The 11,936-nt window shown below is 43.8% G+C and overlaps 1 protein-coding gene across 1 annotated transcript in view; it reads right to left on the reverse strand.

Annotated features, from left to right (window-relative positions):
- Nucleotides 1-11,936, reverse strand: part of TRPM6 (transient receptor potential cation channel subfamily M member 6) — a 103,729-nt gene that overhangs the window by 42,829 nt on the left and 48,964 nt on the right. The window contains exons 14-18 of the mRNA XM_045288587.1: nucleotides 10,347-10,479; nucleotides 8,604-8,693; nucleotides 4,875-6,031; nucleotides 4,604-4,716; nucleotides 437-560 (exon numbers count right to left, since the gene is read on the reverse strand). Coding sequence (XP_045144522.1) covers nucleotides 437-560; nucleotides 4,604-4,716; nucleotides 4,875-6,031; nucleotides 8,604-8,693; nucleotides 10,347-10,479 — 1,617 coding nt within the window. The remainder of the gene's footprint in view (nucleotides 1-436; nucleotides 561-4,603; nucleotides 4,717-4,874; nucleotides 6,032-8,603; nucleotides 8,694-10,346; nucleotides 10,480-11,936) is intronic.

The raw sequence follows: 11,936 nt of genomic DNA on the forward strand, positions 1-11,936 counted from the left end.
CAACCATGACTCAACCCAATGAGTTGTGTGTCGGGGTTCCTAGGACCCTGATATATTCTTAGAAACCTTATGAATTTACAAAATTGGACCAATACTCTTTTCCTTTCTCCACAAATCTGCTAAATTGATGTTTTCTAGAAAAACACCCTGAGCAGGTTCAACGCTCTGACAGTAGGAGACTCTAAGTCTCTCTCTCTCTCTGTCTCTGTCTCTCTCTCTCTCTGGGTTCTAATTACGATTCAATTAAACAAATGGAAAATGCATCCCTTTAAAAAAACTAAAAATTGGAAAAGGCCATTCTTCAGACGTGTTATCAACTGCCTTGTCCCTCATTTCCTCTTGCAGCAAGAACAGAGCCCACCAGGGATCTAAAGACCCTGCATTGAGAAAACGCCACCAAAGTATTCAGAACCCAAGATTGGAGGCAGTGACATACTTATGTGACTAAAGGTAGACACTGCGAGCCAGTTCTCGCTGCCGTCCTCTCCTCTGGAGACGCTGTTTCCTCCCGGCTCGGCGTCCGGTTGGTCACTCTGCGAGCAGCCACTGACGGTTATGACCTGGAAGGCAAGGCTCTCAGTGGGCAGACACAAGGAGACGTGAAGGCACTTTCAGTCATATTCCTGGAAGAACCATGGCAACGGGCAACGGTTGCCAACCCTGGCTGCACACCTGAATGATCTCAAAAAGCCAAAACAAGACCAAAAAACTCACCGTCTTCGAGTCAATGCCGACGCATAGAGACCCTAGATGATAGAGTAGAAGTGTGTGTGTGAGTTTGGGAGACTGTAACTGTTTATGGGAGTAAAGCCCTATTTTTCTCCTGAGGAGTATAGCTGCTGGTTTCAAATTACTAACTTAGTGGTTAGCAGCCCAACACACAATCATCAATTGGGAAGCTTAAAAAAAAACCCCAAAACCTGCCATTCAATCATCAGCACGGTTTGTATTTGCAGCCCGGGTTCAGAACCAGGGTGTGGGTCAAATCTGATTCTGCGCCAGAATTAACAGGGCTGTTTGAAACCACAGGTTGCTGGACTCCTCTGAGGGTTCTGGTTCAGGGAAGGGGGCCAATTTTGCAATCTCAGATGTTCCCGGGTGATGTTCATGGTGCCGGGAGTAAACCATTTTGAGAAAGGGGAAAACGTGAAGTTTGTAGTCCAAAGAAAGAAAGAATCTCAACCCTTATCTATCATTATATGCAAAAATGAATTCTATACTCAAAATTAATCTAGATATAAATGTAAGAACTGCTGTTATTAGATGCTGACTCATAGTGACCCTATGTACGAGAGAGAAAACCAAACAAACACTACCCAGTACAGCACCATCCTCATTTTATGTTTTTATTTTTATTTTTTTAAATAAATCATTTGATTGGGGACTCTGACAGCATCAATTTTATCAAACACATTTGTACAGATGCTGCCATCATCATTTCCAAACATTTTCTTTCTACTTGAGCCCTTGGTATCAGCTCCTCCGCCCCTCCACCCACCCGACTCCCACACATGTGAACCCTTGATAATTTATTAAATTTTCATTTTCATATTTTACACCAAATGCTGTCTCCCTTCACCCACATTTCTGTTGTCCATCTCCCTGGGAGGCAGGGGGTGGGGGGTTTGTACGTCAATCATTGCCGTCGGTTCCCCCTTTCTCCCTCTTCTCCCCCCACCTTCCCCCCTACCCTCATGATATCGCCACCCTCCATACTGGTCCTGAGGGCTTATCTGTCCTGGCTTCTGGGTGTCGAGAGCTCTTATCTGTAGCAGGTGTACATGCTCTGTTCCCACTTTGTTATGTTTGCGGCATTGCTGACGCCACCGTGTCACTCCATCTCACCACGGCCGTACTCTTTTATGCTGACTCTCAACCCTTCAAAGCATGTTACCTTCTCTAGGAAAAGTCCCTTCTAATAATATGTCTAAAGTACATGAAATGAAGTTGCATGACTCTCACTTCCAGGGAGCACTCTGGTTGTACTTTTTTCCAAGATAGTTTTGTTTATTATCCTGGGAGTCTGTGGCATAGTCAAGACTCTTGGACAACACAGTATCTTAAAGGCAACAAATCCTTTCCAGTCTTCCTTGTTTGTTAACCAGCTTTTGCATTCAGGGGAAGTAAACGAAAATACCAAGGGTTAGGTCAAGTCCACCTTCGTCTTAGAGGTGAAAACCTTGCTTTGAAACACGTGAAAGAGGTGTTTACAGCAAGTTTGTGCAGTGCAATATGTCATTTGATTTCGTGACTTCTGCTTCCATGGACACTAATTGTGGGTCCTCCCATGTGAAATGAAATCCTTGATGACTTCGATGTTTTCTGTTTATCAGGATCGTGTGAGGATTGTGTTTTCTTTATGTTCAGGGGAAGACAGTGCTTTTTGATCTTCATAAGCAAGTACTTTAAGTCCTCTTGACTTTGAACAAGCCGTCTTTGAGCCGTCTGCATTCCCTGGGCTGTTCATGAGCACTTCTCTAATCCTGATGCTGCGTTCCTCTGATGTGGTCCAGCTTCTCGGATTATTTGCTCAGCATTCAGATTGGATAAAGTATTCTGAAAAGATACAAGCCTGCCACATATTTTCTTGATTTTGATTTATGCAACATCCCTTGTTTTATTTGAACAACGATCACATGCAAAAGTTGGTTACCAAATAAGGAAGACTGGAAAGGATTTGTTGCCTCTAAGATACTGTGTTGTCCAAGAATCTTGACTATGCCACAGACTCCCAGGAGAATAAACAAAACTGTCCTGAAAAAAGTACAACCCAAATGCTCCCGGAAGTGGGGGTCGCGAAAGTTCAGTTCACAGACTTTCAACATATTAGAAGAGACTTCTCCTAGAGAAGGTAACATGCCTTGAAGGGTCGAGAGCATGTTGGTCTGTAAACACAATCTAGGGTTCTAGAGTAACGGTTCTTAACAATGGTACCTACAGTTTATCATGATCCACACAGTCTAATACTATCCCTAGTGAATAGAACACAGTCAACACCTTTCTGGGATGATCTGCTCTCAGCCAACATCTATCTGATGTCGCCATGGTAGCCTACGGTCCAAGTCCTCTTCTGAATCGGGCTTGAAGTTCTAGCAGTTCACTGCTAATGCACTGCTGTGGTCATTTGTTAAATTCTCTTCAGCAAAATTTTACTTGTGTGTGGTATTAATGATATTGCTCGCTGATGCACATACACACTTTGTTGCAGCAGCCCTGACTGGAAGGGCTGGCGAGGTAGCCGTCTTCCCTTTTGCTTGGCACTTCCCCAGCGGCATGTAGCCACTGAACCTCTCAGGTGGGAGTCCTTCAGTGAGGCTGGAGAGGACTGGAGTCCCTTCCGTTCCTCATATGCTACTGGTGAAATGGGTAAACGGTGACCTTTTTATCTTTTGATAGTTATCTGTGTATTCCTTCCTTTGATGCTTCGCACATCAATCAATATCTTTGCCCAGAGACATCTTCCATATTGTAACATGAGGCTTGAATTTTTCTACTCAAGGTGAAATGCCACTATGTTCGTCCCACTTGATTTCCTAACCCTGGTGTTTGCACATTTCGTGTAAGAACTAAAACCATGCAACTTCTAAAAGAAACACAGCAGAAAATCAGAGTGATTTGCAACTGGGCACTTTTTAATATGTCACCCAAAGCATATCTTTTTACGGAAAAGGCGGGAAAACACGATTCCATCCAAATGAAAGGACATTTATGAAAAAGAGAAGTCAAGCCATAGATTGAGAAAATATTTGAAAAGCGCATATGTTACCAAGAACGTATAGTTAGAATGTATGATGAACTCACACAACTTAGTAAGAGCACAAACCACCGAGATTTCAACATGAAAATCTGAGCATATTTATCACCAAAGATATATATATATATATATATATATATATATATATAGAGAGAGAGAGAGAGAGAGAGAGAGAGAGAGAGAAACTGAGCAGATGAAGAGATGCTGAACAATACTGATCACCAGACAAATGAAAATCACCATGAGCTACCACTCCACGTCGACGAACCTACTGCTATGGAATCGCAGCAGTGCACAGGATTTCTGGGACCATCGGTCTTGATGGGAGCAGAGGGACTGGCCTTGCAGATGCATCACTGACGTGTAGGTGGGTAGCCTGACACCCACGACACTGCCACTGGGACCCCTTACACGTCGACTAGAGTGTGTACAATGTAAGACCGAGCATCCTGAGTGTTGGTAAGTACATGGAAGAGTTGGTGCGAATATAAAAAAGGTACTGCCCCTTCGGGAAATATTTTAACATCCACTGAAATAAATAAGCATACACTTACCATAAGACCCCAAGAATCCACTGTTAGGTACAGAGAAATTAGAACATACGTCCACATAAAGACCTGTACACAAATGTTCATTTTGCAACACTAAAAACTGAAGGAAAACCAAAACCATCATATAAGAACATACATATAAATTATAGTAAATCCACTCTGATAATTCTAAATGTTCTGTCTAAACTCATAACACTCTAACACTACTTTGTGTTTATGAAACTTTTATTAATGAAAAACCAGCCAAACTAGACCAGGACCTCGAGTACCCAGAATATAAAAATACGGGCAGACTTACGGGCACCTGCAGTCTCGGGGCTTTCTTCTTTTCCCCTGATAATTTCCTGGGTTTCGTTAGCATTTTTTCTTTGACCCATGCTGATGGCCCTATTTCAGAGAAGTGTGAAATTTCTGTGAGAAAAAAATGATGTATAAGGTTCAGTCTCTCTGGATAAACTATGTTGTTTTACAGAAAAGGCGGAAAGAATAGGGAGAATCATTAAGAAAAAGTACCTAGAGCAATGTAGTTTTAGTACAAGTTGGGGGAAAAAAAAGAGCATACGTCTTACTTTTAATCTTACAGGTCGTTATCAATTTTTCTTCTTTGTGGAATCTGAAACTATGGTTCCTAACGAGGGACCTGCTTCTTTTTCGGAGAGGACTCATCCAAAAGGAAGAGTTCGGCTGGAGCCATGACCCCACCTCTGAGCAATCACCACATTGAGCCGGCGCTGCTGCGTTCTCGGATAGGGATTGGGCCTGACTGTGCATTTGGCAGGGTCCACTCTGACTGGAGTCCCGGTTACGAGGGAAGGGTAAGCAGGTTTGCCACTGTTTCTCGGTGCTATGCATACTAGTTTCATCGCCTTCTGAGTAGGCCCAGTTCACATATCCACCTCCAGTCTGCATGCTGTCCACCTGGCAAGGAAGGGAGATTGCTTTCATGGGTGCAGGTTTGGAACGCAAAGGAAGCAGGACGTGTTCCCTCTTATCGTGCGTGGCTGGTACCTGAGTGATAGGCTCATACTGCTTTGTGGGTTCAGCTATTAACTCTTGGTCTGAGCCAACTGGTGACTGAGACAATTGCCGACTCAGATGAACGGGAGCCTGACTCTGGATGACCCGTTCTGGTGTCAGCATCTCTGCCCCGGCTTCCACAGGTGGTCTGGACAGTGACAAATCCGTTTCTGCAGAAAAGGAAGTTCGCTTCAGATAAGAAGGGACCAGGAGGAAATGGCCATATCTTGCATGTGCTTGCCAGTTGAGAGACATCCCAGAAGTAGCTATGCCATTGTGTGTTTCTTGCTCTTTCTGGCCGCCTCTTACATTTGGAGCTTGTCGCAGGCTATCTGTCATCTCAAGAAGGGGCCTCCCCTGAGCCCTTGGAGGGTGTGGGTCTCTGGCCAGTCTCTGTAGCAAAGAAGGGGGCGTACTATAGAACCGGTACTTCTTCTCCGTAGTCATCTTCACACTCCCCAGAACTTCTGCGCAGGGAACATTGCTCCAGCTGTGGGGAGCCTTTCTGCCGGTAGAATGCTTTCTGTCAACCAGGAGAGCCTCGTCTTCTTGTAAGGTGTCAACGGCAGAAAGAACTTTTAAGGTATCCACAGTCAGTGCAGAAAGATCCTGCAGGTGTCCCACCTGGCTGTCCAACGACATTAAGGAGTCCTTTATAAAAGACACTTTCTCGTTCATTTCTTTCAGTTGAAAGTCCATATCTGTAACCCTAGTTGTGAGAGAAGAGAGAAAAACTATAAACATGAAGTCAATGATAACCTGCCTTACTCTCTGCCTGTCCTATTTTCATCCACAGGTGATTCTTCAGCCTCAGCTGTGATTCTTACTGGCACTTATGAAACGATGTGATCACCCTCCATGACGTGATAAGTCGAGCCATTGTAAGGGGATTAGGGTGGGACGCAACACCCTTCCTTACTCAGATAAGAGCCCTGAACCTATGTAAGGGGAATTTCTATGGAGCAGGGTGTTTGCTTATACCAGCGGTGAAAAGAGAGAGTGGAGCAGATAAGCAGGGCCCTCAACCACCAAGAAAGAATAGCCAGGAATGGTGTCGACCTGTGGACCAAGGGTTCCTGAGCAAACAACCTCCTAGAATGAGAGCAATGATGCTAAGGCACAAAGCGAGTTCCGTAGATATGGAAAGAAGTATCCCTGAGTCCACAGAGAGAGAGACTTCCCCTAGAACTAGTGCCCTGAATTTGGACTTCTCGCCTCCTCAACTGTGAGAGAATGATTTCTGTTTGTTACAGTGACCCACGGTGGTTTTCCTGTTCCAGCATCACTAGGTAACTCAGACACACCCCAAAGAGAAAAGGTTACACTTCTACATTTCCAGTCCTTCTTCCTCTCTTGCACATCAAACTGCCTTTCCATCTTCCTTTCAGTCATCCCGCTAGTCATTGGATTAATCACCCTGTGTTCACTCAGTTATTTGCATGACAAATATTCTAATAACTCTGCTAGGCAAGCACTGGGCTATTTTTATGGGGAAAGGAAATCCTGAGGGAGAGACCAGAATGTTGAGAACAAAATCAAGAATCAAATATGTAATTGAGGGATGGGAAGGACTTTATAGACATTCAAAAAACAAACAAGGCTCCGAGTCTACGGCTTCAATAGGCTCCCCAAATTCCAAACGGAACTATACTCATAAAATTCCTGAAACAATTCTGTAAATTATTTTGAAAGCTTTATCCCAAGATTTTATGTCCAGCTACCGATCCGCATGAGGGCAACAGACACACAAAGCTTCCGCTGCGTACGTGCACGCACTCATCATTCGGTTACTTTTCTTAAATGAAGCACATTAAGGCAACCTTCGAGAATGTCCCTTCTTTTATTCCTCTTCATTCTTCTGTGATTTGCTTCTTTGAGGGAAAAAAGAAGATATTTTCAAATTCCTCAATAATAAAAACCTTTGATCAACTAGAATGAAGTAAATAACAAGGGGAAGTGAATCGAACCAGTAGTTTCACCTCTGGACACCACTACATGAGAAATAAAGAATGGCCCCCACTCTTCTTTAGGAGCAAATGAAGTACTAACTATACTACCCTGCCTAACACCTCATACTGCATCCAGTGCTGTCCAAAGCCGCGCCAGACCTTCCCTGTGTGGAACGCGTCTCCTCACGTGGACTGAAAGAGCTTCCAGTTCTTTTGGGGAGCTTTGTAGGTAGGTATTAAAAAATAAAGAGCGTAGTGTTTTCCATTTGTATCGCACCCTATATAGGCAGAGTCCTCTCTTTCCTTGCTTCTGCTATAACTCAGTAGAAGCTTAATGAGAGCTCCCGACCCTCCGGAAACAGCAACCCTGGAACTGGCAACGATGGTACGGGAGAGAGAACAAAACGTATGTCTATTCTCTTCCAAATACGCTTAATTAGCACCGCTCCACCAGTTCACTGGTTCGTCTAATTCAAAAACAGTGCAATCTGAACAGCCGTAAATGGAGACTCATTAAATTCCATTAGCAGCCCTCATGTAAAATGGATACAATAGAAACCAGCAACTATTCACGGCAACAGGTAACACAGCACAATGGAAACCTCTTAGGCAAATAACCTGGTCACCCTTAGAATTGGGCCTTCTTGCTTTTACCGACACTTATTTTCTAGAGCTGTGATGTCCTACAAAACACATTTTAATTCTGTCCCTAGACCACTGGCTACATTAATTCAATCTACCTTTTCAGTCATTAGGACATGTACAATCAAATCTTTTATCACTTTTATTTCATCTGAGCCAGGATGAGAGTGAAGAGAAGATTGGGGTGGTTATTGTTTTATCCTAAGTCTTCGGTCTTTCAAATGAGATGATCACAAAGGTAATTATAATCAACCTCATAGTCACCGAGTGCTCACTATGTGCCAGGAACTTCACAAAGTCCCTACACATACAATTTTATTTAATTCGCATAACGACCCTAGGAAATAAGCAGAAATGTTGACTCTTCCATAGAAGAAATATTAGGTCAGAATGCCATGGTTGGTTAGTAAAAGAGTCAACCTTTAAACCCAGACAGTCTGGCGTCATGGTGGACGTCATTAGCCACTGCCCTCTAGTACCTGTCAGTAACTTATACAGGGCAAGGTCTTTGGGGACTAGAGTACCAGGGAGCATGAAATAATCACACCAACATTCCCCTCTGAGAGGTGTTCTTCGCTATCACTTAACAGTTCCCGGAAAACCAGAAAGAAAAGAAATAACAACAATGCGACTTTCTAAAACCACAACTCTGTTTTCAAGTCACTATGTGCATTATGGTAAAGCACTTACACTTTCCTTTCCAAGGCAGCGTTTGGCAAACACGCCATATCCGAACGTGCGGAATGTGAAGGAACACGGCACCACATCTTACTCCACAGACTAGAAGGGAAATGTTGGTTTACGACTAGGGTCAAAAACAAGCCAGTGCTGGAAATACAGAAGCAAATTACATTCTGTAAACAGCCTTAACAAGCTCTCTTCTTTCCCCACTTTCACAACTCACTTAATTCTGTAAGAATACAAGTTTGCTGTCTAGGAAACCTCCTGGGTCAGATCCACTCATAGGGTCCTTATGAGTTGAAGTCAACTCAACTTCACCAAAGGAAACATGAAGAGATCTTCTAACGGTCCTGGGATGGCTGGTGGAGGTGTCCACCTGACTAGGCAGTGGTTCCTGGTCTATCAAGTAAGCCCACGCACTAGTCCTGTGACTGTCCTGGAGCTGTCGGTCGGGGAACCTTCTGCATCACAGATGGACATGCTGCGTGGTCCTGTGCTGCCCTGTGAGTCAGGCTATTCCAGGCCACCATGGTGGCCACTGTGTCAGTCTCTCTCTCCGAGGGCTTCTCTTGCCTCGCTGACCCTCTCCTTTACTTCGCATGCTGTCCGTCCGTTTCTCATACTCGGCCTCCCCTGAGCACCCAGCCAAAGGAAGCGAAGTGCAGTGACCTCTCAGACAAGTCTGTGGGTCACGGAGGCTTTGGTGGCTGATTTTCACAAGCAGATCATCCGGCCTTTCTTTCTAGTGTGTTTCACCCTGAAAGCCCTGATGAACTCTGTTTGCCATGGGTGGCCCTACTGGCATTTGAAATACCAGTGACGGAGCTTCCAGCCTCACAGCACCCCACAAGCCACCACAGGAGGTCAAACCGGCAGAGGACCGGTTAGATGTAGCAGCCACACGGGATCAAATAAGCTGGTGAGAGTAGCTTCCACAATGCAACCAAATACGATGCAATCCATCAGTTGAGGGGGGCTGAATTGCCTTCCTTCACCGGATCTTTTGCCTTGGTTCCTTGGAAAGACAGCATGAGAGATTTTTTTCCCCCTTAAACTCCAAAGGGTCATCTTTGGGCTTGTTACATTTCCTGAGTAAACTGTGAACAATATGATTTGATACTTTTGATCTGGGCCTGGGATTGGACAGTATGGCAAACAAATAAAGTGACTATGGACTATCAACTGAGGTTACTATAGCATACCATGCAAATGAAGTGTCTTTGCCTGGCTTCCTCTGCTCTCTTTCTCTTTCTGGTCTCTGCTCCCTGGTCACCTGCTCATTCTCCTGGACTGTGCTATCCAAGAGTCCAAGTGAAATCCAACTTCCTCTCTCATTCCCTACTCCCTTAAGCTACATTATTTCTCCCCGTAGCTCTGTAACTAAGACTAAATAATGTGTTTACTTGCTTACATTTTGCCCTCCCTCTACCCCCACCACACACACACACACACACACACACACCCCAGAATATAAGTCCTTGAAGAGAGGGATGCTTGCCTCTTTCTAACCGCTTATCCCTGGGAACAAAAAGAGTGTCTGCAACGTAGTATGTGCTCAATAAACATGCATATGGAATGAATAGTGTATCATGTGTTACTGAATGCTTCCATTTTTGAGAACCCAAATCTCTTCGCTTAGAAGTGCAATGTTCTACCCTTCTAAACACCCTGATTTGGGGATGTTCTAGAAGATTTAGTTCTCGAATGAGGTTTTGAGAGCAATTTGAGGATAAAGAAAACGATATCGTTTACCTTCCTGATGTCACCCGAATTTGTTCTTCACAACTGCAGTGCAGGCTTTCCACCTTCTCGTGGAAGTACTCTCCCACACACTGCTCTTCAAAATCGTGGAGCTTTTTCAAATCTTCAGGACTCAGGTAGAGCTCTGGGGAAATAAGGGTGGTGCACAAAAAGGAAAGCTTGGTGAGAAGTTGATGCAAGGGATGCAATGTGCCTGTCTTGCACGTTAAGAATTATAAGCTGCAGTGCATGGGATCAAGTTGATACTGCTAATGCTGCTGGAGAGGCTTAGGTAGGAGTAACAGGAAGCCCCAGGTTGCTTCTCCCCGACTTGACTTGCTCTGTTAACAGGTGGGGGCCATTCAGACATGTGTTCATGTGGAGCAAACCCTTTCTCTTCAGTATTTCCCTGTCGTCCCAAGCCACATAAAAACATCGCTACATGGACATGCAAATAGAAAGAAATCTGATTGCCCTTGGAGTTACCGTGGCAACTGTTTTAGCTATCCAAATGACACTGAGTAATCTATAAATTAAAATCAAGGTTAAAAGGGAATGTCTGCTATATTCAGTAAATCTAAGAAGGCTTTGAGTTGTGACGCTGCTAAGCCAGTCTATTGAAAAAGAGACTTTATTATTATCGGTCAATGACCAATCAAAGATATATATCTTGCTGGGTATAACTAACTCATGAAGAGACATATGATTCTGTGATATGATGAGGCCAATCTTCGCCCTGCACATTCACCCTACCCTATGAACTCTCACTCTAAGCAGTGTCAGATGCACCCATGCTGCGTCACCTTGTCAACAAGTTCCCGACACTTGGAAACGGTAATACAAGGCTGCTGCTAAAAGCATAACATTTTAAATGTTCCCTTCCTTCAAAAGTGTCAACTTCCATTAGTGAGAAGGAAAAGCGAGAGAGAATCTTTACAGTTCTTGAGGATTTTTCAAAAATGCAAAAATTTCACGATTTTGCAATATAATGAAAGACCAAATGTTAGCTCTAATTACAAACATATTGATTAAAGTAAATAGTAGTCAGAAGTATAGTATGTTAACAACTTAAACATACTACTTTTTCATAGGAAATAGAGGAAAGAACAAGGGGGCCAAAGACATTTATAGAGGTCTAAATACAGGCATGTACCTATATAAATATATTTATATATAATGATAGGGAATTAGATCTATGTACATATATTTACATGTTAAGTATTAAGGCAGCAGATGGACATTGGGCCTCTACTGAAGTATTCCCTCAACGCAAGAACACTTCGTTCTAACAATCGGCATTCTGTGATGCTCACCTTCCTGACACAATCGCTGAAGACAAATGGGTGCATAAGCAAATGGGTGAAGCAAGCTGATGGTTCCCGGCTATCAAAAGATACAGTGATTGGGGTCTTAAAGGTTTGAAGATAAACAAGCAGCCATCTAGCCTAGATGCAACAAAGCCCACATGGAAGAAGCACACCAGCCTGTGTGATCATGAGGTGTCGATGGAATCAGGTATCAGGCATCAAAGACCCAAAACAAAAAATCATATCAATGTAAATGACGGAGGGTGCAGAGTGGAGACTCAAAGTCCATCTGTAA

The sequence above is a fragment of the Echinops telfairi genome, unplaced genomic scaffold (genome assembly GCF_000313985.2).
Source record: "Echinops telfairi isolate 266 unplaced genomic scaffold, ASM31398v2 ScPeMD7_22;HRSCAF=79, whole genome shotgun sequence".
In the NCBI taxonomy this organism is placed as follows: Eukaryota; Metazoa; Chordata; class Mammalia; order Afrosoricida; family Tenrecidae; genus Echinops; species Echinops telfairi.